Source organism: Chiroxiphia lanceolata, chromosome 18 (assembly GCF_009829145.1).
Source record: "Chiroxiphia lanceolata isolate bChiLan1 chromosome 18, bChiLan1.pri, whole genome shotgun sequence".
NCBI classification, from domain to species: domain Eukaryota; kingdom Metazoa; phylum Chordata; class Aves; order Passeriformes; family Pipridae; genus Chiroxiphia; species Chiroxiphia lanceolata.
In genome coordinates, this window is record NC_045654.1 from 10,246,551 (window position 1) to 10,274,332 (window position 27,782).

The following is a 27,782-nucleotide window of genomic DNA, read 5'->3' on the forward strand; positions in this document are numbered from 1 at the left end:
TGGTGAAGGCTCCATCACACACTGGGGGGAAAGAAGACACCGAGCCCCGACAGTTCCTCCTTGATGATGGAGCACCTCGTGCATGGAGATGACCCATTCAACTCCCATGGCTGTTCCAGGGTGGGTGAAATGAGGCTCCCAAGACTCCACACAGTAAAACAAGATCGTTGTGATGTTTACTGAGCCTGTGGAGGCCAATTAAAATTCTCGGGAGAAGGTAAATGACTTCAACCTGGCTTAGCGTAGGGGAGGGAGGGTGTTGCACCAGAGGTGTTTGGTCTGTGACAGCCCCGAACACGGCGTACAAAGGGAATTGGCAAGGGAAAGTGAGTCAGGGCCAGGAAAGGACTTTGGGTTGTGAGAAGCATTTCAAAACGAATTGGAAACCTCACAAGCGGCCAACACCAACAAGGTGAACGGAGTGCAGGGGAGGGAAACAAGGGGAGCGCTGCGAGCCGATGGGCGGACACATCGCAGCGCGGCCCCGCCGGGGCAGGGGATCACTGCCGAGGGAGGATCTCTGCCCGTGTCCCCCATCCCGGGCCGGACCCGCCGTTCCCGGGTCCCGCTGCCCCCACCCGGGACCACCCCGGGCCCGCACCCACCGCGGCCCCACAGCGCCCTCGGGCGGCCGCTCGGCAGCGCTGCAGCGCCCGGCCCCGCCGAGCCCCCCGCGCACCCCACGAGCTGCGGTAAAAGGATGAGCTCTCGAGGAGCGTTTTGCCGCAAAGCCACAAAAAAACACACCCCACCCCCCCCGAACAAACCGACCAGCAAAGCTCGTGCTAGAAGCGGTATTCCCGTGTTTTTATTTGTGTTCACTTGTCCAACAGCAATTAGCACCGGTATGTCATTAAAGCCTCTCGCAGGGAGCCCACGGGGTGGTTATCGCTGCTCTGCCCTCAGCTTTGGGTCTCATAGGTCTGAGCTGATGGGCTGGTGTCCCAGAGAGCCTCTGTCCCACTCCTGTCTCCGTCGCCGCTGGCCAAGGCTGTAGGTATGAGCTGCTGTTTGCAGCTGGGTACGTTTGGATTTAAGGCCAGAGAGAGTTTATAGCTGTAGTTTAAGCATCACCCTCAGTGAGGACTCGTGCCATAGAGATAATCCAGCAGTAGTGGCCAAAAGAAGGGACTTGGCTAGTCCTGTTGTACCTGTGAGACACACTTCAGGCATTGAGGTGAGTTCAGCCCATGGACCAAGTTCTGGGGAGCTGCCACCCTTCCCCGTCATGACCCAGGCTGTATCACAGCTGTTTCCACAGTAAGGCAGCCCAAACCCACTGCAGGACTGGGAACATGGCCAGTAAGGAATGCACTGGCACAGGAATTGTGATGTTGGTTTTAGTTCCTGTGCTCTTCCTGCCCAATAAGATGGACAGAGGTCTAAGGGGAAAAGTATTGCTTACCCCACTAGAAGGTCACAGGGTTGTCCTGGACAACACTTTCCAGACCCCAACAGTATTCATGCCACACACAGTGCAACAATTCCTCTGGTCCAAGGAAGACCCAGCTCTGTTTTGTCCTTGCCAGATGCTTCAACACTGGCCCCTTTAGTTTTCCCAAGGGCTACCCCGGCTCCTGGTTGGAAGTGAAGAAGGCAAGTGTGATAGACAACTACTGACTGGTAGTTAGTCAAAAATATCCCTGTGCTTTGGGCTTCTTTTCCACTGAAGTGTGATCCCAGCCCACCCACCCCTGGGTAATATTCAGGCCCAGGTCCCCCAAGACACCGTTTCAGAAATCTGCAATAGTTTAATCAAACTGTACTAAGGCCATTGTTACTTTCATGATTTCACATATTCCTTGCTCTCAAAAGCACAGATATCTTCATTAACACTCAAGGACAGGGTTAAGCTTCCCCCTTCCCATGGTCAGGCAGAGTGGCTGGAGCGACCAACAGCTTCCCAGCACCGACAGCCACAGCCAGAAAAGCTGCCCCTGGATGGCTGAGCAGGCAGCAGGGACAACTGCCAAGAGCTGAGTGACAGCTCAGATGTACCACAGAGTTTTTGCCAAGGCTCATCTCACGCAGTCACTGACAGCAAGGAGAGGCAAAGTAACAGGGCTGTGAGCTGGAATGACTGGAGTGCAAGGTCATGGCACAGAACTGGGGCTTTAAAAGTCACCACTGTACTCTCCAAAACATGCAAAGGCTGGAGCAACCCTGGGCAGGCTCCAGGTACCCTGGGAAGAGACATCACTGAGGTGACAGCACCCAGAATTGATTTGCAGTGTAGTCCAGTTACATCAAGTGGCAATAAAACCATAAGTGGCTCCAGCACAACTGCCCCATTCAGTGAGACAAACAGTGGATTTTAAAAAGATCACTAAATCCCATCCCTGCTACCTACAGAAACCTCATTTGTTTTAAAGGCTCCCATTAAAGTGCCTTTTATCCCTAGCAATAGGCAGTTCTAAATTGCAAGTCACTTCTCAGATCAGTCAGCAACAACCTTCATTCCTGCTGGCCCACCAGAGAGAGGGGCTGTGGCAAAGGCTGGCCCTTGGGGTCAAGGGTTCTTGGACACTGTGTTGAGAGTCTGGATGAGGTCTCCCGTTCCTGGCGCGGGAGTGCTGTGCAGCAATACTGTCCTGTGGCTTTGCTGTGGTTGTGCAGGGTCTCCACTGAGCTGTCCAGGACGACTTCAGCTTCCAGAGACCTCTGGGGATCCGAAGCAGGCCTGGCCTCCAGCACGGGTGTGTCCCGGTGGGAAGCGTGGCGGGGCCGGTGGCTCAGGATTCGGCGTCATCCTGGCTCAGCGTGTCAGCGTCGTGTAGGAGCGGTGTGGTCTCGGAGGAGGGGGGTGGTTTGCTCTGCCTGGCGGGGGGACGTGGGCTCTTCTCGGCGGCGGTTCCCTGCAGGGGAGGGACAGAGGTTACGGCGTGCACGCTCCGTGGCACCGCACTCCCACCTGACAGCGGCGTGCCACCGCACCCTCAAGTGGGCCACACCCACCCCAAGCCTCTGGAATTTTCCCGGGGGCACATGACCCTTTTCTGAAGGCTTCTTAAATTGAAGGGGTTTGTACCTCCTCCCCCAACAAAACAAAGTAATTTCCATTCCTGCCCACCAGCATCGCTAACACACCCCACCAAGCACCCAGCCTGAAGAGGTGTGTGGAGGAGCTACAGGACAAAGTCAGTGTGCTGTGGGAGGACGATGAAGGATCTTCTCAGGGACAGAATGGCTTGAGGACCCCCAGATACCACCTGCAGTACACACGGACAGCACTTGTTCCCAGTATAATGGTAGGTGCAGCCTCTGGAGAAGGCGAAGGGTGGAAGCTGGTGCTTCCTGACACCAAGAGGAGGGTTCCTCCTCACCTAAAGGCTTACACCTACAGAACAGGTCCACCACCCTCAAAGCTGAGGAGGAGTCAGAAACACCTTCAAGCAGATCACGTGGGCCCCTGACCATAAATCATACAAGAACCCCAGGGGGAAGCAGGAATTGACAGAATTGGGTCACTCGCTGCTGGTGGGGACAGAGACACCACCTGCCCACCTAACTCATCATCTAGAGACGTTTGCTGCTCACTGGGGATTGGGGTGTTGTGGAGGGACTGTGAGACTTATCTAACCCTTTGACTATTGCGTGAGCACCACTGATACCACCAGGACCACCTGGAAACTATTTGGGCACGGTGTTATTTGACTTGATGATCTTGGAGGTCTTTTCAACCTTTACTGAGTCTATGATTCTAAAAGTGACTACAGACCTCACGTAGAGGAGGATACAGTCAGGGCAAAAATGGTGGTTAATATTCAAGGATCACCTCCTCCAAGTTCAAGAACCCAACAAGCATCCAAAGCCAGGAAAAAATACCAGCAGGCCTACACGGATGAACCAAGAGCTCCTGGCCAAACACAAATGCAGAAAGGAAGCATATGGAAGGTGGAAGCAGGGACAGGTTACCTGGCAGGAATATAGGAGCACTCTCCCAGCATGCAGGGATGAAGATAGGAAAGCCAAAGCCCAACCGGAATTGAATCTGGCCAAAGATGTCAGAGACAAGAAAGGCTTTTATAAGTACCCAGGTGACAAAAGAAAGAGTAAGGAACATGCAGACCTGTTCCTGGATGAGGCAGGGGACCCCAGAAACCAGAGGAAAGTCTGGAGCAAGGAAGACACACCCTTGGTGGAAGAGGATGAGGTCAGATAATACTTAAGTAACCTAGACATACACAAATCTATGGAGCCTGATGGGATTAGCAGGCTAATATCACAACAAGGCCACTCCCCATTATCCTGGCAATAGGGAAAGGGGCCCAAAGACTGAAGGGAAGCAAACGTCTCTTCTATCTTGAAGAAAATCAAGAAGGAAGACCTCAGGAGCTACAGGCCAGTCAGCCTCCCTTCAATCCTTGGGAAGGTGATGGAGCAGCTAATCCTAGGAACCATATCCAGGCATATGAAGGACAAAGAAAGTCATCAGGAGTAGTCACCATGGATTCACCAAGGGGAAATTGTGCTTGACCAACTTGGTAAATGTCTGGGATGAAATGACTGGTTTGGTAGATGAGGGGAGAGCAATGGATATCATCTACCTGGACTTCAGGCTTTTGACACTGTCTCCCATAAAAACCTTATAGGGAAGCTGATGAAGTATGGGCTGGATGAGCAGTGAGGTAGACTGAAAACTGGCTGACAGCCAGGCCCAGAGGGTTATGAGGTCTAGTTGGAGGCCAGTAACCATCAGTGTACACCAGGGGTCAATATTGGGTCCAGTCCTGTGTAACATCTTTATTAACGATCTACAAAAACTGGGAGAATGGCTGATACACCAAAAGGGATCTCAGTAGGCTGAGAAACGGACTGGAAGGACCCTCATGAGGTTCAACACTTGGGCAAGAACAACCCCCTGCACCAGTACATGACAAAGGTCACCCAGCTCTGAAGCAGTTTGGCAGAAAAGGACCCAAGAGTCTCAGGGGACACCAAGCTGAACATGAATGAGCAGCGTGCCCGTGTAGCAAAGGCAGCCAACTGTATCCTGGGCTGCATTGGGAGTGTTGCCAGCAGGTCATGGACGTGATCCTTCCCCTCTGCTCATCACAAGGGAGGCCATACATGGACTACTGTGTTCAATTCTGGGATTCCCAGGCTAAGAGAGATGGAGCTGCTGGAAGGAGTCCAGCAAACGACCACTAAAGTGATTATAAGACTGGACTGCCTCTTATGCGAGCAAAGGCCAAGAGAACTGGGACTGTTCAGCCTCAAGAATAGAAGGTTCAGGGGGATTTTACCACTGTATACAAGGATCTGAAGGGAGTGTGCAAATACAGAGCCAGGCTCTTCTTGGTCATGTCCAGGAACAGGACAAGAGCCAAGTGGCATGTAAACACAGGATATTCCATATGAACATAAATACTTTTTTCCTTTTCTTTTTCTGTGAAACTGTAACAATGGGAACAGGTTGCCCTGAGGAATCTCCATCCCTGAAGATATCAAGAGACATCTGGACATGGTCCTGAGCAACCAGCTTTAGGTGACCCTGCTTGATCGAGATGCTGAACTAGATGACCTCCAGAGGTCCCTTCCAACCTCAACGATTCAGTGATTTTGTGATCCTGTAATACAAACCCAGATATTTTATACATGACAAATTCCCTCTTGAAAGCCTCTCTGTTGAGGCTCCCTGCATGCAGGGGAAGGGTGACACCCACCAGTTGACTATCTCTGTTACCCCCACAAGTTTTTACCCCATTCAAAAACTTACCTCTGGATCTCAGACACTTGGAAGTGGGGGGAAATAGGCAAGAAAAGATTGGTGGAAACACCAACCCTACTTTCCCCCCTGATCCCTGCTGGTATTAGGGCCACAGATCAGGTACACCAGGAGAAACAATAAGAGTATGTGCTTGCAACGTGGTTAAGTGTGAGTATTAAGACATCTAAATTGCCCTGAATAAAGCCATGAGACAACGTTGTTCCATCAGAGCTTGCCAGGAGGGCATGTCTGGTTGATGTGGACAGTAAACATTTAATTTGATTGGTTTTAAGCAAAGTTTAATCAAATCAGGATGAGAGAAAAGCGTGTTACCTTGATTGGGTACCCACCTACAGTCTGGCTTCCTGCAACACCATCCCCTTAACTGGAGGCAGCTTTATGGCAGAGGTGGCCTGGTTGGCCTTATTACTGTCTGAGTTCTTTTTATTGCTACTCCAAAATAGAAAGCATTTTTCCTAGAAGACAATCAGTCTTGTTTATGGTGCACTTGGACACAAATTTCATGAGGGTTCCAATTTTCAGAGGAGATTTGAAAAATCACTGTTGAACTAGAATCTACTTATTAATGAAGATTTCAAAATTTAGATTAAACTAAGTCCTATTTAAGATTTTGGTCAGTGTCAAGCCAGTTTTAAAATGGTCTGTTTGCCTTTTAAACGTGTCACCACACAGGCTCTAGGCCACAATGGCAAAGGAGAGATACAACGTCCGGGTGTGTTTTACACCTGTATAGAGTTATGCATTTTTAGAGCTTTGCGTCCAACAGATGCATTTCAAACTGGCTCCACTATAAACTAGACTAAGATTTAAGTGTTTCACAGTACCTCATCTGCACTGGGTTCAGAGCACACTGCTCCCTCCAGAAGCCAGAGGCACACAAGGCACTCCAGGGAGGAGCTGGGTTCAGGGAGACCTTCACGCTGGCAGACACGTGAAGGTGCGGACAATGTCCCCGCTCAGGGTCCCCTCTGACCAGCCTGTGACTTCAAGAGGCAGAACTGTGCACGATTAAGCAATCAGCGCCAGATCAACAACACTTCAATCGAATGAGGAACACACCTTGGCTGCAAATCGCTGTCTTCCAGTTTACGAGCTCTTATCTACTCAATTAGGTGGAGACATTCATGTGTTGTTGTACAGCTTTCTTGGGAATTTAAAAGGTTATTGGAGGTCTTTAATCACTTTCCAGGTATTCAGGCACTTTCTGCAGTTGACTTTCAGTTCTTACACTTCATGACAGTTTTGGCTGAGCACAGAAACACAGCTGGCTAACGCCTGGATTTGTGGCGTTGCACGAGCAGATATTCAGTCAGCTTGAATGAGTTTAAAAATCCAGCTTTTCTCCCTGACCCTTTCTGGCATGGTTAAATCTCTTTGATACCGGGAATTAAGACTTGCACAAAGCAGGGTGAGGAAATGCCAGCTCAGGGCTACGTAAGGTGCTAGAAACAGCTGCCCAGCCCTTTCTCAGACCCGCTGAAATGCAGCGGAGTGTCTGCCTGCCACCGACCACTCACGTGTGCTGAAGTGGAGCCGTTCATCCCAGGACCATCCTGGGAGCACAACAAGGGTTTGGCAATGAGCACTGGGCTCCATGCTGGGCCCTAGCAATGCTCCCACCCTGCAGGGAAGTTGTGTGGAGGAACAAGGGGATTTGGGATCATGTGTTTAAGTCACTTAAGTAATTGTAGGCTTGGTTAAAATCCAATTACGTGATACTCCGAGAACTCCAGGGGTATTTAAGGTGGGTTTGCATTAGAGTTTCAGTAAGGGCAGTAACAGGAGGCTGAGCAAAGGAAGCCCCTCACACAGGCCTCTTCTTAGTCCGCTCTTATCCCAAGCATTGCCTTTTATCCCCAGAAGTAGCTCTTCACCTCTGTAGCTTTAGAGCCAGCCTAAGCCATCTGACTGTAGTGCAAAATTAAACCAGCTTGCTTTGATACAGGTTAGGGCAGGGAGCTAGATCTCTACTTCAAGAGCTAAAGCTTGTAGAGAGCTTAGTGTTATCAGATCACTGTCATGGAGCCGGAGCCACAGATCTCCACTGAGTGTTTTAGCTCTTTTATATTCTGTCCTGACAGCTCCTCAGCCTCACCCCCACTGCCTGCCCCATCACAGGCCAACTGCTGCCCAGCTGCCAGATCCTGGCAGGCTTCAAAAGTCTGCACTTCTCTGTAAGCCCAGATCCACAAAGGCTCTGAGGGTTTCGCTCCCAGAGCTATTTGGAGCACTTTGCCCAGCAACCAAGTGCATTTCAGTGGAAAACAGAATCTGAGCTGGGCTGAGAAGCAGCCACAGTGGCTGCATCTCCTCTGCAAGAACACAGCAACTGCATTTCATCTGTGAACAAGCTGTGCTCAAGTAGCTCCATCCTCTGGAGAAGCCTCTGCTCTAAATGGAAAACTGTTGGGACCCTGCAGAGATGCAGATTTGTGCAGTGGCACAGACCTGCTGCTACCTTGTACAGAGGCTGGGTTGATAAACTAGGCTTGTTTCTTCATCAGCTGGCTGAGCTGAGAAATACCTCCTTCTTCATGAAGCCGCTTTCATCACCACTGTGCCCCAAGAAAGCCACAAATGCTTTATGTTATCTATTTGCAGCCCAATTTCCGGATGGCTGAGGAAGTCCTGCTGCTGTCTGCTGGCACCTGGCACCATTAGGAGATTGTTGGTGGCATCAGCCAATGTTTCCTCAGGAACATTAGATTGTCAGCCCAATCTACATCATCTGATTAAGTCTGATTTGACTAACAGCATTTCCTACTAGACATCTGCAGACTCTTACCTTATTCGTTACCATGAGCACAGCTGCTGAGATAATGAGTGGGACACTCAGTCCAAGGAAGATATACTGCAGGTATTCCAGCAGAGACGGGAACAGCACCAGGTTGGTGTAAAACTGGTTTAGGACTGAGCCGTCGATGGATCCGCTCTGCTCAAAAAAGCAGAGTTGTCAGTGGCATTTCCCTCCCATCCAGGGCTGACACAGACCAGCTAAACAATTCCTCTCCCACCCCCTCCCAGCCTAAATTAGGGAATTTATGCGAGATTCAGTCAGGCTAGAAGCTTTTACTAAATAGCTGGAGTCAGCTGGACATGCACACAGCTGGGGGCTACACTCCCTGGCCCACATTAGTACAGGGATGCTGGCAGCTCTGTCCAAGCCCTATTTAACCCCACATCTAGGGCAGAGCCAGAGATTTACCAAGTATAGTGCAGGGTTTGTTCAGCTCAGAGGGATTAATGACATAGCCAAGTATTGAAAAGCCTTCTGTTGGTGCTTAATTAGTCTGGCTGGCTTTAATCTTTATCCAAAGTGGAGTTTCCCCAGCACTGGGTGATGGGGAAGAAGGAGAAGCTCTGCAGAATCAGGTCGAGGAAGGCAGCTCACCTCTGCAAACCACAGCAGCGGCAGGACCACTGGCTTAATCTTCCCTGTTTGACTGGGGGGGGAGGGGGAAGAGAATTAAAAACAGAAACACAGTTAGATTTATGGTTGATCAAGCCACAATTAGTGCCATAATTCTTCTAAGGGGATGGGTTGGATAGACTGACAGTGGCCAGGAAACCAGTGTAAGGAGGTGGCAATCCCTGCTGCTTCAATGAGCTGCTCCCACCATGGGGGATCAGGTCCAAGCTGGGCTTTTCATGCAAGAGCAGAGCTTGTGCTTTGATTTGGGATGAACTGCCTGAGGACAGCACTAAGTGCCATCCCAAACCTGGGCTCCAGGGACATGAAACTCAGTGAAGCAGAATGCTGAAGTTCATGTCTCAGTCACCTGGGTGGTAGAATGGGGTGGTGCAGCCAAGTTGGCAGCATGGGGACTGTCTGCAGGTATGTGCACCTAAGCCAAAGCAGCAAGAGCACACTCCCACCCTTGTGGATATTGAACATCTGGCACCACACAACTTGGTTACAGAAACCTCCTGTTTGCTTTCCTAGAGCTGGAAGTGTCTTTCTGGACACAGGCTTCACTGTTAACCCTGCAGTGTTTGGCCTCTCCATGTTGGAGGTAACACCTGAGAGGCAGCACAGCACAAGTGAACAGCTCCTACTTCAACAGGAGGAGCAGTCCATCCATGAGCTGTCTGGTCAGGAACAGGAATACTGTCAGAGCTGAGCAAATAGGCAGCCACACCTGCACTGCTAAAGGATGGCAGCTGGTGGTCACTGCAATGGCTGACATTTCAGCAGGAGCCAGCTGGCTCTGGCAGTCAGGACAACTGGTCATGGTAAAGCTGCTTCATCTTTGGAGAAAGTAAACTCTGCAGTGGCTCAGCAGCACTCCCTGCTCAGGGAAGGGAGATGGACACTTCTAGAAGGTGACTACTTACAGTATACCAGACACCTGCTTTATGTACAGGTTCAGCTGGAGCTTGATAGAGCAATTCATGGGGATGCCCGTCATCTGCATAGGAAGACACCAACCAGTTAATCGATAACCTCTAAGTGACTTTGTAGGAACCAACAGATCCTGTCCAGCAATACCCCAAGACCATGAAAACATCACACTTCAAAGCTGGGTCTTGTTGGCACCCATTAAGGCAGTGGTTTCTCATGACTCCGCAGTTTTGCAACACATTTTTACAAGCAAAGAATTTTTGTTGGACTGTCCCTGTTTTACTCAGCAGACTGCAGCTAGATAAGAACTTATTTAACTTTACTTTTATCAGTAGACGTTTGATACTGTAATAAACTTAATTAGATTTTCATAACTGCGATAAGAAAAGCAGTCAGAACCCAGTGTGCAGATAAGACACACAGTTTACCTTGCCTCAAGAGGGAAATTGGCTTTTAGCTTGAGCAAACATCACGGAACGTTTGGAAAAACTGACCATACACAACAGAGTCTGTGGGTGGAAAATCCCAAAGTCCCCTCCCCATCAGCAGCTGGGACAACAACGCCTCAGGATGCCTCAACTCATGCCCCCTGGAGTGGTGACTTCACCCTTACGCTGTGGATGTGTGGGGAGTGTGATACAGCAGCAGACCAGGGCGAAAGCAGCCATTTCGATGGGCAGGTTGAGAGACTGGAAGAAGCTAGACCAAAAATTGGTGGCGCCAGCTTGAGCCACAGCATGATCTGCAGCCTTTGGCAGCCAGTTTCTAGTGGCAATACGTGTTTGCAGATTTGGGGCATAGCTGGGCTGCTGCCAGATACACCTCCTGGTGTTATAGACCTGAGTCAGTAGAAAGAACTTGATTGTGCTTATCAAAACAATTACGCTTATAATTAGTCCTGCAATTCCCCAGAAGCCAGGCTAATTACTTAGTTAGTTTATGGCTTTGACATTTTTATCTGCACATGTCCTCACCAGTCTTTGCACTATGGAACCTGCTCAAATCAATGACATGAGACCAGAGTGTGGCCACCACTCAGCTGATGGCAGGCTCCCTCCCCTGCCTGGGCTGGCCCCTGGGGAGATGGCAGGACCCCAATGGGTTCACTTACAGGGTGCACATCCAGGAAAAGTGCATGCTGGTCCTTGCTGGGGTTCAGGCCCACGACGGCGTTCACCAGGGAGGGGTCGGCGTTGTAGAAGTGAGGGTGGGAAATGAACATTGGTGCATCTAGATGAGATCAAAGGCACCTTAAGATCCTCCACACCCACCTGGAACACTTTGTTGAGGTTTCTAAGCCTTTGCATTACCTATTCTGAACAGGCTTTTATCCCTTTCTCCTCCCGACCAGAAGGCTCCTTCCCTTCCCTCCCCACAGGTTATGCCGTTGCCCTGAGAGGATTAAAATCAGCCTCCCTTTCCTACCATGCACTGCTCAATGCTGTGGTAACTCGCTGTTCCCAGACGCAGGTCAGGATACTAAGTTTGGATTCTCGCTCCTGGGTGACCCACACTTAGTATTCAAAGTCAACATTTAATTTGGCAGTTACATGAGCTGCCTCTTCCTCACTCCCCTGTCTGCTCCCTCCCCAGCTCCCACTGTATCCTTGGGCATTCCCACAAACACCACGCTGTCCTAGGGCCAGGGACCAAAGGAACTTTGGGCACAAGGGTTTGCCTTCCTTCCCTCCTTGCTGAGGTGCCTGTGGAGTGCATGCAGAGCCCAACAGCACCTTTCAGCACTCTGGCAGACACCAGAACTGGTTTTCCAGAAGCCAAGCTGTATTGTCTCAAATTTAATATCGGTGCGGCAGGGACAGGAGAAAAGGACTTACTGAGCCTACAGGTGCTGACGTTCAGGATGCCAGACTGCATGCAGGGGCAGAAGCCCTCGTTGGGTGGATAGTCTGTGCCATTGGCAAAAAGGGTTTTCGGCGCCACGAAGCGATAGGTGGGAACACCCTTGAACTTCCCGGACTGCTCGTACACCAGTGTCATGGATCTGGGTTTCGGTGGAGAAGGATCGGAATTAGCCAGCATGATCCCAGCCCAGAATTGGGTTCTTATCTTGGCTGGATAAGATGCAGTTGCAATGTAACTTAGACTTTGAGATCAAGATAAACCCTCAAAGCAGTGCTTGGGATGGGGAATGAATATTTAAGCTTTTTGCTTTCCATGTTTTAAGCACAGATAAAGGGCTGGTCAGGATTAGCTATGGAGAGAAACTACAGGCTTGTAAATCTGTTTGCTGTATCCAGGTGAGATTTGTTTAAAAGGCATGTAGTAATCCCCAGGGCAGCTCTCCAAGAGATAATACCCACTTTATGCAAGCCTTGGCTCTGAGGTGCTCCATTACAGGGGATGGACACTGCATAAATCTCTTTTGAAGCCCAACTCCAGCCATTGTCAGGGGAGTGGAAAATTTTACCACATGACACAGCAAGATTTTTTTTCTTGCTACAATAGGCTATTGATGTTACACTGTAGCATTGCTACCAGCTGGTCAGGATCGATGCAAGTTTCCAGGACAAAAGTTTGCTCCCTTCACACTTGAGTGAGGCTTGTAGGGATCACAGAATAGGTAAGGGGTCACAGAAGGGACCCATGACAGCCTGGGCCTGCCAAGGATGCTCATGCCTACAGATGCCTTCTGACACCAGGACCAAGGATTCAGGGCATGTCAAGTACTTACACTCATGCCTCTTGGCTCTGCTCACCTTCCAGCAGGGAGGCAGAAGCACATCACCAGGGTAAAACCTTGCCTACCTTGCAGGGATAACCAGGTAGTTGCACCTCAGCATCAATCAGCTGCACAGGAGATGAGCCCTGCCTGTCCTGCAGCAAGGCAGATACACTTTTAGTCTATCAGCCGAGGTTTGTGACTCTGGATGAACACAGAGGCTGGGGTAGAAGTTTGGGGAGAAGACACAGACTGCCCAGTGAAGAGGCTGAGCCACTTCCCCCACAGCTCTGTCTGGCAGGACCCTCCTATGCTAACAGGAAAACAAGTTTGGTGTCCTCCACTTCACTGGAAGCATGCTGTGTTCTAGAGCTTTCTGTAGTTTTACAGAAACAGATATGTGTATTTAAACTTTGGTTACAGGTAAACTTCCCTGTAAGTTCCTAGCTCCAGGTCACTTCAGTGTTTGCTGATGTCCCTTGTGCAGAGGAATTCCTGTACTATTGCTTGGCTCAGCTGCCTTTGTTTGCTCACTGAAGAGGTCATTGTTCCCTATTCAACAACATGAGCACTTGCTTGTTTTGCAGCGCTATCTACAGAGCCAGAGTTAACATTAGCTTCCCCAAGCTGAGCACAGGGTTTTTGTGCCTGCTTGCCCTCCTTCCAGCCTCACCTATACACACACACGGGGTGGCTCTGCAGGGTACTTTAGTCCCTGTGTGATCAGCTAAGGTGAGGGTGTCTTATATAGGACAGGCAAGCAGTGCATCACCCAGCCAGGAAAAAAAAAAACGAAAAAAAAACCAACTAAGAGACGTGAAATAGTGCCACAAGTTCCCCTCTGACATAATTTCTACAAGGGTTTAGTCAGCTAAAAAAGTTCCGCAAACAGTTACAGCTGCATTTCCTCCTGACAACCCCTACTTCTCCCTCTCGCTGCCCACATCTTATCTAGATGGTTATTTTCTACTGATTCAACGCGGGCAAGTTGGACTCCTCCGGTGATCTGGGAGGTATTTATGGACACCACAAGATGCTGATAATCAGAAAACTGCGCTGTTTGCTAAGCTCAGATACTGCAACCCCGAACCACAGCTGAACTTTAACTACAGAGACGAGTCCTGAGGCCTCTGCGTCACTGCACAGGTACTCTGTGTGCACAGGATGAGTGCAGCATGTCCTGACACCTGCACAGGGACTGGCTGGCAGCTGAGGCCTCACCTGCAGGCATCAGGGCTGTAGAACTCCAGCGAGGTTGGGGGCATGAACGGTGGCCACATCTCCCCCGACGTCCCATTGATCATGTTGCACTCGCTGCTCCGCCAGTAGTTCACCTATGGGACAGGTGGAGAGAGAAGAGCTCAGAAGGGTGAGCTTGCTGGAGTTGGCTTCCACCCCTGCATGGGACATCCACCACCCTGCACTGCTTCCACAGCAGCTCGAGAGCGCAACACCAAAGAACGTCAAAGATCCTTCCCATCTTAAAGGTCTTTTCCAATCTCAGTGATTCCATCAGTCAAACATCTGCCCAATTAATGGAGAAAAGATCCACCACCCGTCGTGTTTGAAGTGTAGATTCAGTTGATTGTAATTAGGAGTGATATTCCACGAGGGAAGAATAAAGCGTCCCTTTAACAAAGGTATTTAAATACTTTAAACACAGGCCACAGGGTCCTGAGACTTCAACCATTAGAGGCAACTAGCTCCAACAGCATTTCAAGGGAGTCCAAGTGACACCCATGAGAAGCTGAATTTAATGCTTCCTGACAAGCCCCTTGCCACATGGTTGCCTCCTGGCAACTTCCTAGAACAGAAGTTGTAGCAGTTTAAGTCCTCTAGAAACCTGTCTTCAAACCTATGACCCAGAGACAAGAGCACCCAGAACTTTCAGTTTATCTTAGTTTACCTCAGGCATTGCCCCTGTATTAAAGGTTTGCCGCCTGGTACTTACCTTCTTTAGCCCATTCCATGAATCCACCATGTGAACTTGACTGATGTTCTTCATGCCTGTGTTCACTGTGAACAATCCTGAATTGGTGTTGTTAAGCTGCAGAGAGAAGAAGACTTTTTAATCCACTACACACAGCAAGACTGCAACACGTTACTGACTCTGTGTGCTTCACCAGCTCTGGGGGTGCTTCACAAACTGCCAGCTAATTAACTTCTTATTTCAGTTAAGTGCCTGAGCTATCCCCAAGACCACTACTGCTGTGATTTTAGCATTCCCAACCAACACTTTACTCACCTCTATAAACAAGCCAAACTTCCCCTTGAAAGGAATCAGACCAGGAACAAGCGTATTTATTGTGTCTATAAGAGGGTCTTCGTACCCCCACATGATCTCCCCCACCGTCCGGTTCATGAACGCCTCCTGTTTCATGCCAGCCAGGGCTCCACTCAGTAAAAGCTTCACAAAATTTGGCAGTTTTTCCATCATTACAGCTGCTCCCTGGAAAAGAAAACAAACCTCTGCAATGAGAGCCCCATCTTTATCAGACAAGCATAACACTTGATGCTCAGCAAGATCCTTCTGCTGCTCCCATCTATAGCCTCAGAGAAATCCATTGGACAGACTGAGGTTCTTCATTTATTCCCAGTTTGGGAAGAAAGCAGTTGAGGGTTCACAGGCTTCATTTCCCCAGAGGATGCTCAGGGGAGATTTCATACTCAAGCCCAGCTGCTTTGCCAGCCCCTCTGGTTTTGGAACATGCACACACTGGTTTTGAAAGAGTAAGCGCAACACGACAACTAACAATCAGAAAGAAAATTGCATTTTATTAGTTTTACACCTCGTTGTTTGATGAGCCTTAAGCCCTACAAGAAAGTAAGCTTTGATTTAGCATTAGGCTTCACCACCCTCCCTGCAAGCTCAGAAGTTGGAACCCATCCAGGGAGCAAGCACTTACCATCATCAAAATGTTTGGTACGACAACATAGTCTTCTTCAGTGCCATTGGACATGTCTGGCTGGAAGAAAAGGTTACGGTACTCCAGGAAGGAAACAGTGTCATTGTCATGGAACGTGATGTTTGTTTTATACCTGTACTCCCTGCAAAGAGATGAAAGAAGTCATGGGAACCTTCCCCCAGGCAGAGCCCCCGCAGCCCCTCTGGAGCAAGGATGGGCTGCACGGGCCTGGGCTTGTGGAGGAGACCAAACCCCAGGGAGAAACCACAGGGCAGAGTGCCAGGGAAGAGGCACCACCCCAATCAGGGTTAGGGTCTAGCAGGAGGGATGGAAGTCCAGGTGCAAGGCATCCCTGAGAGACTGGATTCTTGCAGACACAAGGTGTTCTTTCCCAGCTCAAGACCCAGCCCACAAGAAGTCTGAGACAAAAGCATAGATCTCCTCTGTCACTTTGCTTACAGCCGTCGAAAAGCCCAGCCCCATCAAAGAGGTGCCCAGATATGCAGAGCCATGCCAAACTACACACTAAAAACAACCTGCAAACAGGAGACTATCAGCCAAGATGCCACAGGACCCACTAGTAAGCCCACACTTATTTGCTCCCAGGCTCCCTGACAGCTTCCAGGTTCAGGGCAGCACAGCATTGTGGCCCTCCTGCTCCTCAGGGCTGCAGGCCATCCAACTCCTGCACGCTGCCCAGTGCTCTTGGACTTAACCCCATGCCACAGGGGCAGTCCAATCTCATGGAGGCTGCCATGCCCTGCCATAGCATGAGGTTGTCCCCAACACCATGAGCCTGTCACAGCTCCTGAAGGAACTGAAGCTCAACCCACCAGCAAAGTCCTTTACTGTGGAGCCTCTATTTTACAGCCCACATTAGGGAAGGGCACTAATCTTGCTCAGCGGGAACACAAGGACACTAATAAGCTTTGCCCCTTTGTTTATTCTTATTTACAATAAGTGAAGCTTTTTCCCCAAGCCAAGCGACTGATTGGATCATAACATACAGAACCCACATGGTATGACCTGGCAAGTCCAGATGAAACAAGGACATATACATACTGCCAGGTTTCCCCCCGGCACTGCTCAGCTTTGGATTAATCAGTAATCTTTCCACATGAGCTTGCTTAGCCTGCTGACTTAACCTTGCCATATTAGAGTAGGCACTAACGTGTCAAATATGACTACTGATGGGTAAATTCACACTCTCAACTCAGCATCAACCATCACTTCATGTTTCAGGTGCAGAGAAGCATCTGGGACTTCAGCCACCATCCTCAGCCATGGCAAATAGGTCTGACCAAGTTTTAGTGGTCCGTCCCGGTTCTCATGACCAGAACACTTCATGTTAAGCAGATTCTGGGTCTCATATTAGATAAGGACCCATGAAGTTTGATATTGAGCTGACTCCAGCTCCAGAGCTGGACTCTTAAATGCACAGTGAAGATGAAACGAGTACACTCTGAAGATGAGGGTCGCTCACCACCACACCAACACCCCTCATGCCTATGATTGGACCTTATCAGCCCAGGTCTGGCTGTCCAGCAGGCCCCAGCACAGGACTGAGCTCTACAACATAGCGAAGAAGAGATCAGTTTTACCACCCCAGTGGCCAGGGGTCCTACTGGTAGCTTTAGCAAGATCAGAGCAATTAGAGCACATTTGGGTCACTTTAAAACCCTGTGCCACCGGACTCACACCAAGTATGCAGTGCTGTGACCTCCTGCCAGAGGAGTCAGCCAGCAGCTGAGCTGGACCACAAGTGGTCCCTGACCTGTACACGTAGGGTCCACGCTGGGTCAGCACCGGCTTCGCTCCCTGGAGGACTTGCTTGGGGTTCAGCACTTCAAAGAAGTGCACAGACATGTAGAAAGGAACAGGAACGACTTTCCACATGTTGAAAGAGATGCTGCTGGGGTCAATCCTGACGTTCTGTAAGGGGAGGGAAAAAAAAAAAAAAAAAAAAAAAGAGAAAGAAGAAGTGAAAAAAGGAGTAAGGAGAGACAACTTTTGGGCTCCGTGGCTGCAGATGAGCATATCCACCCTCAGCTCCACGTAAAGCCCAGCTGAAGGCAACAGTTCCTGCAGAGGCTCTCTGGAGGATCCAGGTGGACAGAGTGAAACTGAACTAATCTAAACTGAGAACTTTTACATATGCAGAAACATCAAGTTTATGCTACAGGATGCCTGTTGGTTTATTTATTCAGGCTCCATTTTACAGATCCTACTCACAGGATTTGAGAGTTCTTTTGATGTGCTGGAGACTCACTCTGCACTAGACAAACCAGCACTGAATTATTCACACCTCTGCACATTTCATTTGCTTGGCAGAACAAACTTGCCCCAAAGGCCTTCGCTTGTGAGTTTGGCAGCTCCACACAGCCAGGAGGCAAGGGCTGGGAGAAGTGACAGCTATCCTCACAACTGTTTGGGCACCAGCAGGAAGAGCCCATTAGATTCCCAGAAGATGGAGAATTGGGATGGCAACCGAGCTGTGTCCTAACAGCACAGGACACCTCTGATTCCTCTCAGCTGCCATCCTGCATTGACTCAGAGTTGATCATGAAGCAGGTCAAAGACAACACACAATTGTGTTTGCACATCATTGTCCTGTTTGCTGGGAAATGACTGCAGAAGCTCAAAGACAACTTAAGCCCCCCTCAGCTCAGGAGCTGGCATCTGTATACACCTGCCTCCACTCCCTCCTTGCCTTCGGGGTAGGGGGGGCTGCATTAGGGGCAACAGCCTGTTCCTTCTTGAACATGTACTTTGGGTGTGTTCCACCATAAACTTTTCTTCTGCAGGCACAAATCCTTGCCCTGGTTAGGTAAGTCAGTCAGCTTATGGAAGTGGGGTTGATCCACTAACTGCTGAAGGCATGTGGGTTTATCACAGTGCAGCTCAGCAACCCCTCAACAGCTCTCCTGCTCTGGAGCAACTTGATCTGACTGGGCACGTATTTGTTGGCACAGGGGATTGAGACAGAAGGCTGCCAGAGGCCTCCCCACAACACCCCATCTTTCTTTAGTCATTTCATGACAAGGCTGGGCTACCCACAAGCAGCAGGGCTCTGCAAGCCCCTCATCCAAGCCCTACCCCCAAGCAGACACCTCCACAGTGCAGTGTAATCCACCTAACCCAGCAAACCCTTCCCACCTCCACTTCCATGCCCACATGCTGCTGGACAGGGGCCTCCATCCTGCTAGCCTGAAGGATTTCAGGGCAAAGAAGCAGTGATAGGACAATTTTTTATTTACTCTGCTTTACAATCCTGATTCCCAAGTGTCCAACCAAGTATGATCAGGAACATCTGGTTTCCTTTACTTTTTTGTTCTGTCTTGCACTCCCTGAATCACCTGTTGCATATGCATTTATTTATGTAATATGTACCCAGTCAGCATCCAGGACCTTTGAGCATCCCAGCTCAAGGCTGCCTGTCCCAGCCCCCTCCCATCTGGGCACAGCAGCTCAAGGTGCTCCGTAGGTGCTGCTAAGTAATATCCACTGACAGGGTAGCCTTGGAATTAAGCTACTTGTAGGTCAAAACAAACATGGTCATATGCCTGAAATAAAAATAGAGTACTTGTCAACTTAGATAAAATAGAGTATTTGTCAACTTAGATGGGTTATAAAGTGTCACTGAGATGTTTGATCCCTTCTAATCAGGATGATCCTTGTTCTGAGGAACTGAAGGGAACTGGTTACTGCCCATTGGCTCCAGACAGGACCAGAAGAGCAGCAGCTCTGCCCAAATCCTGCTTCTCCAGGAGGGAGGCTTCAGCCACCCTGATCAGCAAAACCGAGAGTCAAGGTTTCCCCTGCAGACCGAGAGGAGCAATCACATTGGGCGTCGGTCAGACCTCACCCTGCACCTCCTCTCACCACCCTCCTCCTCACCCTGCTAGAACAGAGAGGACAGGGCTGTCAGTCCACTCCCAGCCTTCAGCCAGGACAGCACCAGAGCTCCCAGGTGCAGCAGCAACGGGTGGCAGAGGGATGAGCTGGTGCAGCCTCACTGTGTTCAGGCTCATACCTTGTAGGCAAGTCTGTGGCATTCCAGATGCTTCCAGAGAAGCAATATCCCCAGGGTTTGCATGGCCAACACCGCAGGCAGCCCAATTCAGATTCAGTTTCTGCAGTTGGGGCAGGAGACAGGCTCCAAGTTCCCTGTTTCTACTGTGTCTTCTACAGATTTTACCCAAAGACATCCTTGAAACTACCACCTCTTTGTAACCAAGCGCTTTTCCATCAGGAATCACCATCCTGACAGAGCTCAGGAAGCCAGCATGGGCAAACGAGCCTTCACCTGCCCAAGACCAGCCCTTTAAGCTTCCCTCACCCAGACTACTCTGAAGACCAACCCAAGAATTTCAGTGAGCCCCTGGATACTTCTCACCACCCATCATCACTCAGTTATGAGGCTTAATGTGAAATGGAAAAAGTAAGAGCTCAGGGCCATTTTGGGTCATTTTGAAGATGTGGAGACCAGTGCTTGAGATGAAGGGAGGAGAAACAAGAGTTGGTCTTTTCCTCATCTTCTGTTCTCATTGCAAATTATTAGGATTTAGCTAATTAGGTTGAAAGAATCAGGATTAGCTAAAAAGAGGGCAGAAAGGTTTTTGGGGGAAAAAAAAAAAAAAGAAAAAGAAAAAAGTAATTTCTGTTCTGCAGGGGCCATCCAGCCTTTTATTTGCAGGTACCAGCTCCCGATGTCCATGAAACTGAACAAAGATTTTTATACCATGTAATCCACAGGACTGCCTGGCTCTGCCCAGACAGCAGCACTTCCAGGGGATATGTTTAAGTAGGTCATTTTCGGCAGAGACTTTGCATCACATGCAATGACAGCCATTGGCTGTTTGTTCACCTCTTTCGTCAGAAGCCCATTTTCAGGGGCTGACCTGGGTAGGTGGAAGCTTGGAGAAAGGCTCAGGCAAGGAGCACATCTGCTTTGGAGAGCGAGAAAACGGTTTGGCTAAATAAGCTCCACATTACAGCAGGATAACTGGGGTCCTGGCAGCAGGGACAGGAGTGTTGGTTCACAAGAAGCGCAGCAGTTACTGAACAGACCAACAACTCCATCCACAGACCCACACTGTGGGGGACAAACCCTCTTCAGCCCCAGGACCTCTCTTGGAGATAAGACAGGTCTTCTGAGAAGCAACTCTTTAGGTTTTCAGTCTAGGGGAGAGGACTCAGAGGCTGCTCAGAAGCTGCCCAAGGCTCCTTCCAAGTGCTACTGTACGTCATTTATCCTGTTTCCACTCGTGAAAGCATCACACCAGAGTACACTGAGACTGACAGTCTGCCCATTTACTTATGAAAGGAACAACTGGTGCTGCAGGTAGAGACAGGAGGGATGGGAGGAAGGGCTGGTGCCCAGGGCAATGCTCAACCCAGCACTGGGTGTCCAGCCAATTCCAGGGATGCAAAGAGCCCTCGTTAATCAAGGGTGGGAACCTGCTCATTCCGGGCACGTTTGCCGGAGTGAAATACCCCAGGGGTGGAATATCCCAAGCACGGATTTGCTTAGAGTAAGATCCTGAGGCTGCTCGGGACTGCAGCTGCGATACTGTCACCTCCAGGGCTCGGCTGCCTCACGCTCTCGGGACCGCACATAAAGGAAACGTGCCCACACACCAGCCCGCACCGCACCGGCTCCAACACACCACGCTCCGCACCAGCGCCGACCCTGCATCCCGCACCGCCACCGACCCTGCATCCCGCACCGCCACCGACCCTGCATCCCGCACCGCCACCGACCCTGCATCCCGCACCGCCACCGACCCTGCATCCCGCACCGCCACCGACCCTGCATCCCGCACCGCCACCGAAGTTGCCCAAGGCTCCTTCCGAGTGCTACTGCACATCACTTATCCTGTTTCCACTTGCGAAAGCATCACACCTGCATCCCGCACCGTCTCCAACACATCCCCCCGCTCCGCACCGCCACCGACCCTGCATCCCGCACCTCTCACCGCACGCGGACCAGCCCCACACCGATGCCCTGGCCACGCACCGGCTCCAACACACACAGCCCGCTCCGCACCCCCGCATCCCGCCGCGCCCCTCCCGAGCCCCCCGGCCCCGCTGACCTTGATGACCTGCTCCCTGATGATGAGGGGCCCCACGATCAGCATGCAGCCCCCCAAGAGGGCGCAGGCCGCCCCGGCCAGCCCCAGTCCCACCGAGAGCCTGCGCCGGGTGGCGGCCATGGCGAGGGGGAGGCGGGAGCGGAAGCGGAGCCGAGCCAGGAGCGGGTCCCGCCGCTGCGGCCCCTTTATGGCCCCGCGGCCCGGCCCGGCCCGGCCCGGCGGAGGGGGCGGGGCCACTCGGGAGGGGGCGGGGCCCAGCCGGGAAGGGGCGGTGTCAGTCGTGCCAGGCCACGCCCCCTCGCTCCGGCGGCGGGACGGGAGCAGAACCCGGGGATGGTGTGATCACGAACACGTGTGTGAGCACGGAAAAATAGGAAAATAGGTAAAACAGAGAGGGATATACAATATGTACGTAGATAAAACATCGTTCAATCATAGAATCGTACAATGGTTTGGGTTGGAAGGGACCTTGAAGATCACCTCATTCCACCCCCGCTGCCATGGGTAGGGACACCTTCCACTAGATCAGCTCAGACATTCATGCAACCTGGCCTTGAACACTTCCAGGGATGGGGCATCCACAGCTTCTCTGAGCAGCCTGTTCCAATGCCTCACCACGCTCACAGTAAAGATTTTTTCCTAATATCTGGTGTGAGCCTACTCTCAGTTTGAAGCTGTTCCCCCTTGTCCTGTCACTACATGCTTTTGTAAATAGGTAAAAAATACATAAACATGTATGTGTGTTCATGAGTATATGCATGTATAGTATGAGTGTACATTCATCGTAGTAGCTCAGACTACTCCCATGAGGGTCTGGGTCCCACCATGACTACTGTCTTGGCAGGTTGGGGAGCTGCAAGCCTGTTGTCACAGCTGGTATTGGGTGTCTTGGGAAAGGGGGCATGGCACACAGACAGCCCAGCAATCAAGCAGAACCCAAGGCTCAACCCCAGGCTCTCCCTGAAGAGAAAACATCCATCACCCCTTAACCCACCATGTTTGCCCAAGGAATTGGTTTTTTTGTCTATCTTGTGTGTCTAAAGTGTCCCTGAATAAAAGCCTCGTTGAAACTCATCCCTAGAAGTGTCTAGAAGCCAGCAGAGACTAAAAAACAGAGTCCAGTTTGTGACAGCCTGTTTGAAAACAAGACCATTGTCCCTGAGCTACAGGGACTGGAAACTGGAGTGCACCCAGCTCCTACACACTGTCCTCCATACAACCCACAGCTCCCACCAGGCAGAGGCCAGCACAGCACAGCACTTGACTCTTGCCATGGCCTTCACCTCGGTGGAACACCTGCATTTGTATCTTTATCCTCAATTGTGTCTTTTTTGTTTTTTCCTTCTAGACCCCTTTTCACTCTGGTAGTTGCCTCTGATTATTTGCCAGACGAATTAACGGATGTCTCTGATCGATCCTTGTTGGTCTCTGCAGGTGAGGCAGCAGCAGGCTGTCCCCCTTCTCCCTAGCAGCAACGCCTTCAGACCAGCTGTGTTTTCTTTTACTTTAAAACATTTTGCTACAAAGAAATTCTGTGAAAGGAATTTTTTTTCAAATCCCAATAAAGCCCACTAAAATCCAGGAGATGCCCTGAGGTGCTGCGGAACAATGTGATCGTGAGAAGGTCTCTCAGAACAGCATGTTCCCAGAGAATGTTTTTGGGCACACCATGGTTAGAACAAAAGACATTCTTAATGTTTATTAAGTACTTCGCGGTTCTCATCAAATTTAGCTGTTCTGTGGTTAATCCCACCCCAGATGTGCGCTCTGATCAGGGGTGCCGCCTCTGAAGCGTTGGCACTACCACTGTGAACCTTGAAGTTCCTCAAACCAAGCAAAGCTTGACCTGCAGAGGTCACAGAATCATGGAATGTCCTGAGCTGGAAGGGACCCACAAGGATCATCGAGTCCAGCTCCTGGCCCTGCACAGGACGGTCCCAAAATCCCACCATGTGCCTGAGAGCATTGTCCAAACGTTTCTGAAACTGTGGCAGCCTTGGGGCCGTGACCACTGCCCTGGGGAGCCTGTTAAGTGCCTAATCACCCTCCAGGGGAAGAAACTTTCCCTAATATCCAACCTAACCCCCATGACACAGCTCCATGGCGTTCCCTTTGCGAGAGGCAGTGGCTGACTCAGCTCAGGAGAACACTGCATGGGTTTCCTCTCCAGGCTTCCCGTTCTGCCTGGCTGCAGCACACTCCAGGGTTGCTGCTGTCAGGGGTTTGTACAACATTGTCGTTTTTAAACATGGCATTGTAGAGTTTTTTTAACTGAGAATTTTAAAAGAAAAGAGTTTCTTAAAACACATCTCTGCAGTCATTCGTGTAGGCTTTTGATGTGTCCTCCTGCAGCTCCCCCCCCCCCAGCAGTCAGGCTGCCTTCAAATCAGAACCACTTGAAGTTATTTTCTCCAGTTTTTTTTTTTTAATCACCAGACTCCCAAAGCTAATCTTACCAAGCATGTAGAGAAAGGTATTATGAAAACACACCAAGCTGCACTTCTTCCTTGTTCTGTAAGAGCAGCTCCCTGCATTCCAGCAACACTCACGCTTTAGCTGACCAGACCCTTGTGTTTAAGGAGCCAGAGCCCTGCTGAAGGGCTGCTCAGTTTGTAACTGCTGCGTGAATTTGGATGCCCCAAGAGGCCAGAAATCCCACAGGATGGCAAACTGGTGGTTGCAGTTGTTTGGTGATCAGTTACTGGAACCAGGACAGGCGTGGGCAGAGCCTGGTGCCACCCCTGCAGGAACACGACAGTACCTTAGCGATGGCACAGCACCAGCCCTCACCCTCACACGGGATTAGCTCAGCAGAGTTCAGACGCTTCCGCCAGATCAGCACAGATCTCTGTGATCCAAACTCGCTCCTTACAGGCCACACAGCCCTAAAAGCATCTTCCACTGCTTCTTAAAATAACACTTGGTGTTACTTGAGTTCATTCCCATTATCAGTGTTAAGATCCCTTTGGGTCCCCCTGAAGTCAGTGATCAGCTCAGGTCACTACTCAGCTCCCACCACCATCCCCTTCCAAAGGCAACCACTCTTTAAAAAGGGCACTTGTTTCCCTCAGCCTCTCCCCTTCCCACATCCCATGGCCAGCACAGCTGTGGTTAACAACTCATCAGCTCCTAAATGCAACCTCCACCACCAACCCTTCAGTGGAAACTTCCCTTCAGCCAGGGCTTTACAGCACACGGGAACTGCTGTGGTATTTTAGCACAATATTTCCAGTTGGAGCACGGCTGGAGTGAAGTTCATTCCAGATTTCCAGTGTCTGTGAAATTAGTTTAATTAGTTTACTTAATGTCCTCAGGCTGCCACACCACTTCCCAAGCCCAAGGGACATCTCACTGTCCCGCCCTGTGTTGGAGCTCCAGGATCACCCCTCTGCTTGCTCCACTAATCCCAAAACAAGGGCAGAACCTGGTGGTTGCTGGGAAACCGAGAGCTGGGTTTCAAATCCTCCCAGCTCAGCAACAACTGCAGTTTCCCATTACATGTCCACCCTTACACAACACCCGCAGCTGCGCAACATCTGCAGGTCGGCACCGAGCTGCAGCTGGTAGGGAACACTTATACAACCCAGGAAAACCATGGCTGAGGGATTAGCTACGCTTGCCAGACAAGTGGGAGCCTTGCCTAAGGCAGTTTTACAGTTCCTTTGTCTGCAGAAACTACGTAATTATTGTTTATTAAAGAGCTGCAGTTGGGAAATGGCACAAACGGTTGTTTACGTAACCTGAGACACAAATTTTTGTGGATGCAACAGCTTTATTGGAATGAACAAGTGCAGAGAAACTTTTTATTTGGATGCAACAACCTGCTGGTTCAGTTACCACCCCTCAGGCGCAGGACAAGGTGCAGGGTGGACTCCTTTTGGATGTTGTAGTCAGACAGGGTACGACCATCTTCCAGCTGCTTCCCAGCGAAGATCAGCCTCTGCTGGTCAGGAGGAATGCCCTCCTTGTCCTGGATCTTGGCCTTGACATTCTCAATGGTGTCACTGGGCTCGACCTCAAGGGTGATGGTCTTGCCAGTCAGGGTCTTCACAAAGATCTGCATCCCTCCCCTCAGGCGCAGGACAAGGTGCAGAGTGGACTCCTTCTGGATGTTGTAGTCGGACAGCGTGCGACCATCTTCCAGCTGCTTCCCAGCGAAGATCAGCCTCTGCTGATCTGGGGGAATGCCCTCCTTGTCCTGGATCTTGGCTTTGACATTCTCAATGGTGTCACTGGGCTCGACCTCAAGGGTGATGGTCTTGCCAGTCAGGGTCTTCACAAAGATCTGCATCCCACCTCTCAGACGCAGGACAAGGTGCAGGGTAGATTCTTTCTGGATGTTGTAGTCGGACAGGGTACGACCATCTTCCAGCTGCTTCCCAGCAAAGATCAGCCTCTGCTGGTCGGGTGGAATGCCTTCCTTGTCTTGGATCTTGGCCTTGACATTCTCAATGGTGTCACTGGGCTCAACTTCCAGGGTGATGGTCTTGCCAGTCAGGGTCTTCACAAAGATCTGCATCCCACCTCTGAGGCGCAGCACTAAGTGCAGAGTAGACTCCTTCTGGATGTTGTAGTCAGACAGAGTGCGACCATCTTCCAGCTGCTTCCCAGCAAAGATCAGCCTCTGCTGATCTGGGGGAATGCCTTCCTTGTCCTGGATCTTTGCCTTGACATTCTCAATGGTGTCACTGGGCTCGACCTCAAGGGTGATGGTCTTTCCAGTCAGGGTCTTGACGAAGATCTGCATTTTTCCCTGGAAGAGGCAAACCCGCTGTGCTTTAGTAACGCTCCCGCTCCCCGGGGCCGCGCTCCCCGGCGGTGACGTCACAGCGACGGCTCCGCCCTTTCCGGGATGTGGGCGTGGTCCCCGCCCCTTCCCCTTCCCGCCCGCGGCGCGCGCCCGCCACCATCTTGAGGGGCGGCTGCGCCTGCGCCGCCGCCATTTCGCTGGTGCCCGCTCGCCCTCGCCCCTCCCGCCCTTCCCTTCTCCGCCCCCGGCTCGCGGTGCTGCCGTTAAGGGGAGGGCAACGCCCCGGCCCTCACAGCCCGTCATTGACCTCAGCCATCGCCGTTTCCTTCTCAGCGCGCACATACACTCTGTGTGTCCCGCCCGGACACCCAGCATGTATCTAAGCCCTGTCGCCGCCACGCCAAGCGGTTCCCCCCGCCGAGCACTCACCGCGGGGCTGGCAGGCCAAGCCGACAAAACAACTCCCTCACAGACTCACCCGACTCCAACTGCGCCACACATCCCCCTCCCGTCCCTTATATGGTCTCGCGCGCCCCGCCCCCACGATCGAATCACTCCGCCGCGCACTATTTTCTCGGTTCCGCGCGCCGCCGCTCTCCTGCGTGCGCTGGGGCGGGATGGGGCAGCGCGCAGGGATCTGCGCCCCGCGCGTGGGTGTGCTGCGTCCAGCGCGCGCGGGGCGGCGGGCGGGGCGTGAGCAGCGCCGGGAAAACCCGGCGTGGAGCCGCCGCCGGAACGGGACTGCGGCCATGGCGCCTCAGCAAGCCCACCTCGGAGACATGCCCGTGTTTAAAGATTTATCTCAGAGCCTCACGTTTTATTCAGGGCTTTAGACATGAGGACACAACCCCCCTGGGACGGGCAGGTCGTGGCAGACCCTCAGTGCCACCATGGCCATGGGAGAGGGGACAGGGAGGAGATGGTGCTGGGACACCCGCCGAGGCTGGACCACCTCAGGAAAGGGGGGGCTACAGGAGGCTCCTGCCTGGGCTGGAGAGGTGACATGAGGGACAAAAAAGGCCCTGATGGATACAGAGTCCTGCAGATGGTCTGCCTGAGATACAATGAGTGTTATATACACACACATAAAGTAGACTGTGCATCTGAGCTATCGTGGAGTTCATAATTCAGGACTAAGGCCTTGCCACCAGGGTAAAATCAATCATAAACAAATCAGAATAATGCCTGTTTCTTATTCTGTTCTTGCAGAGCACATTCTGGCAGATCTCTGCTGCACTCAGTTGGCTCCTGTGCCATCCCAGTCAAACTGCACAGCAG

At 51.2% G+C, this 27,782-nt stretch overlaps 2 protein-coding genes across 3 annotated transcripts; both read right to left on the reverse strand.

Annotated features, from left to right (window-relative positions):
• Positions 1–786: 786 nt before the first annotated feature.
• SCARB1 (scavenger receptor class B member 1) lies at positions 787–21,935 on the reverse strand. The gene is made up of 12 exons (XM_032705432.1): positions 21,755–21,935; positions 17,434–17,591; positions 15,660–15,801; positions 14,999–15,202; positions 14,705–14,800; positions 13,975–14,087; positions 11,909–12,075; positions 11,185–11,303; positions 10,067–10,140; positions 9,123–9,174; positions 8,517–8,663; positions 787–2,855 (listed from the first exon to the last, which is right to left on the reverse strand). The coding sequence occupies exons 1-12, from the start codon at positions 21,872–21,874 to the stop codon at positions 2,733–2,735; spliced, it is 1,515 nt and encodes a 504-aa protein (XP_032561323.1). The 5' UTR covers positions 21,875–21,935; the 3' UTR covers positions 787–2,732.
• Positions 21,936–25,506: 3,571 nt separating this feature from the next.
• On the reverse strand, positions 25,507–27,176 carry UBB (ubiquitin B). 2 transcript variants are annotated; one of them, XM_032705434.1, is made up of 2 exons: positions 26,983–27,176; positions 25,507–26,507 (listed from the first exon to the last, which is right to left on the reverse strand). In XM_032705434.1, the coding sequence occupies exon 2, from the start codon at positions 26,499–26,501 to the stop codon at positions 25,584–25,586; it is 918 nt and encodes a 305-aa protein (XP_032561325.1). In that variant the 5' UTR covers positions 26,502–26,507; positions 26,983–27,176; the 3' UTR covers positions 25,507–25,583. The 2 variants fall into 2 exon arrangements, with proteins under 2 accessions (XP_032561325.1, XP_032561324.1); XM_032705433.1 differs by having other exon boundaries at positions 26,934–27,065.
• Positions 27,177–27,782: the final 606 nt, after the last annotated feature.

What these genes read in the sequence shown, in the direction of transcription:
- SCARB1 (XM_032705432.1), bottom strand. Translation starts at nt 21,874, where the DNA reads ATGGCCGCCACCCGGCGCAGGCTCTCGGTGGGACTGGGGCTGGCCGGG. An exon ending in TACAGCCCTGATGCCTGCAG is followed by an intron (nt 12,076 to 13,974) that starts GTGAGGCCTCAG and finishes ACCGAAACCCAG; the next exon opens with ATCCATGACACTGGTGTACG. An exon ending in CGCTGCTGTGGTTTGCAGAG is followed by an intron (nt 8,664 to 9,122) that starts GTGAGCTGCCTT and finishes TTTTTTGAGCAG; the next exon opens with AGCGGATCCATCGACGGCTC.
- UBB (XM_032705434.1), bottom strand. Translation starts at nt 26,501, where the DNA reads ATGCAGATCTTCGTCAAGACCCTGACTGGAAAGACCATCACCCTTGAG.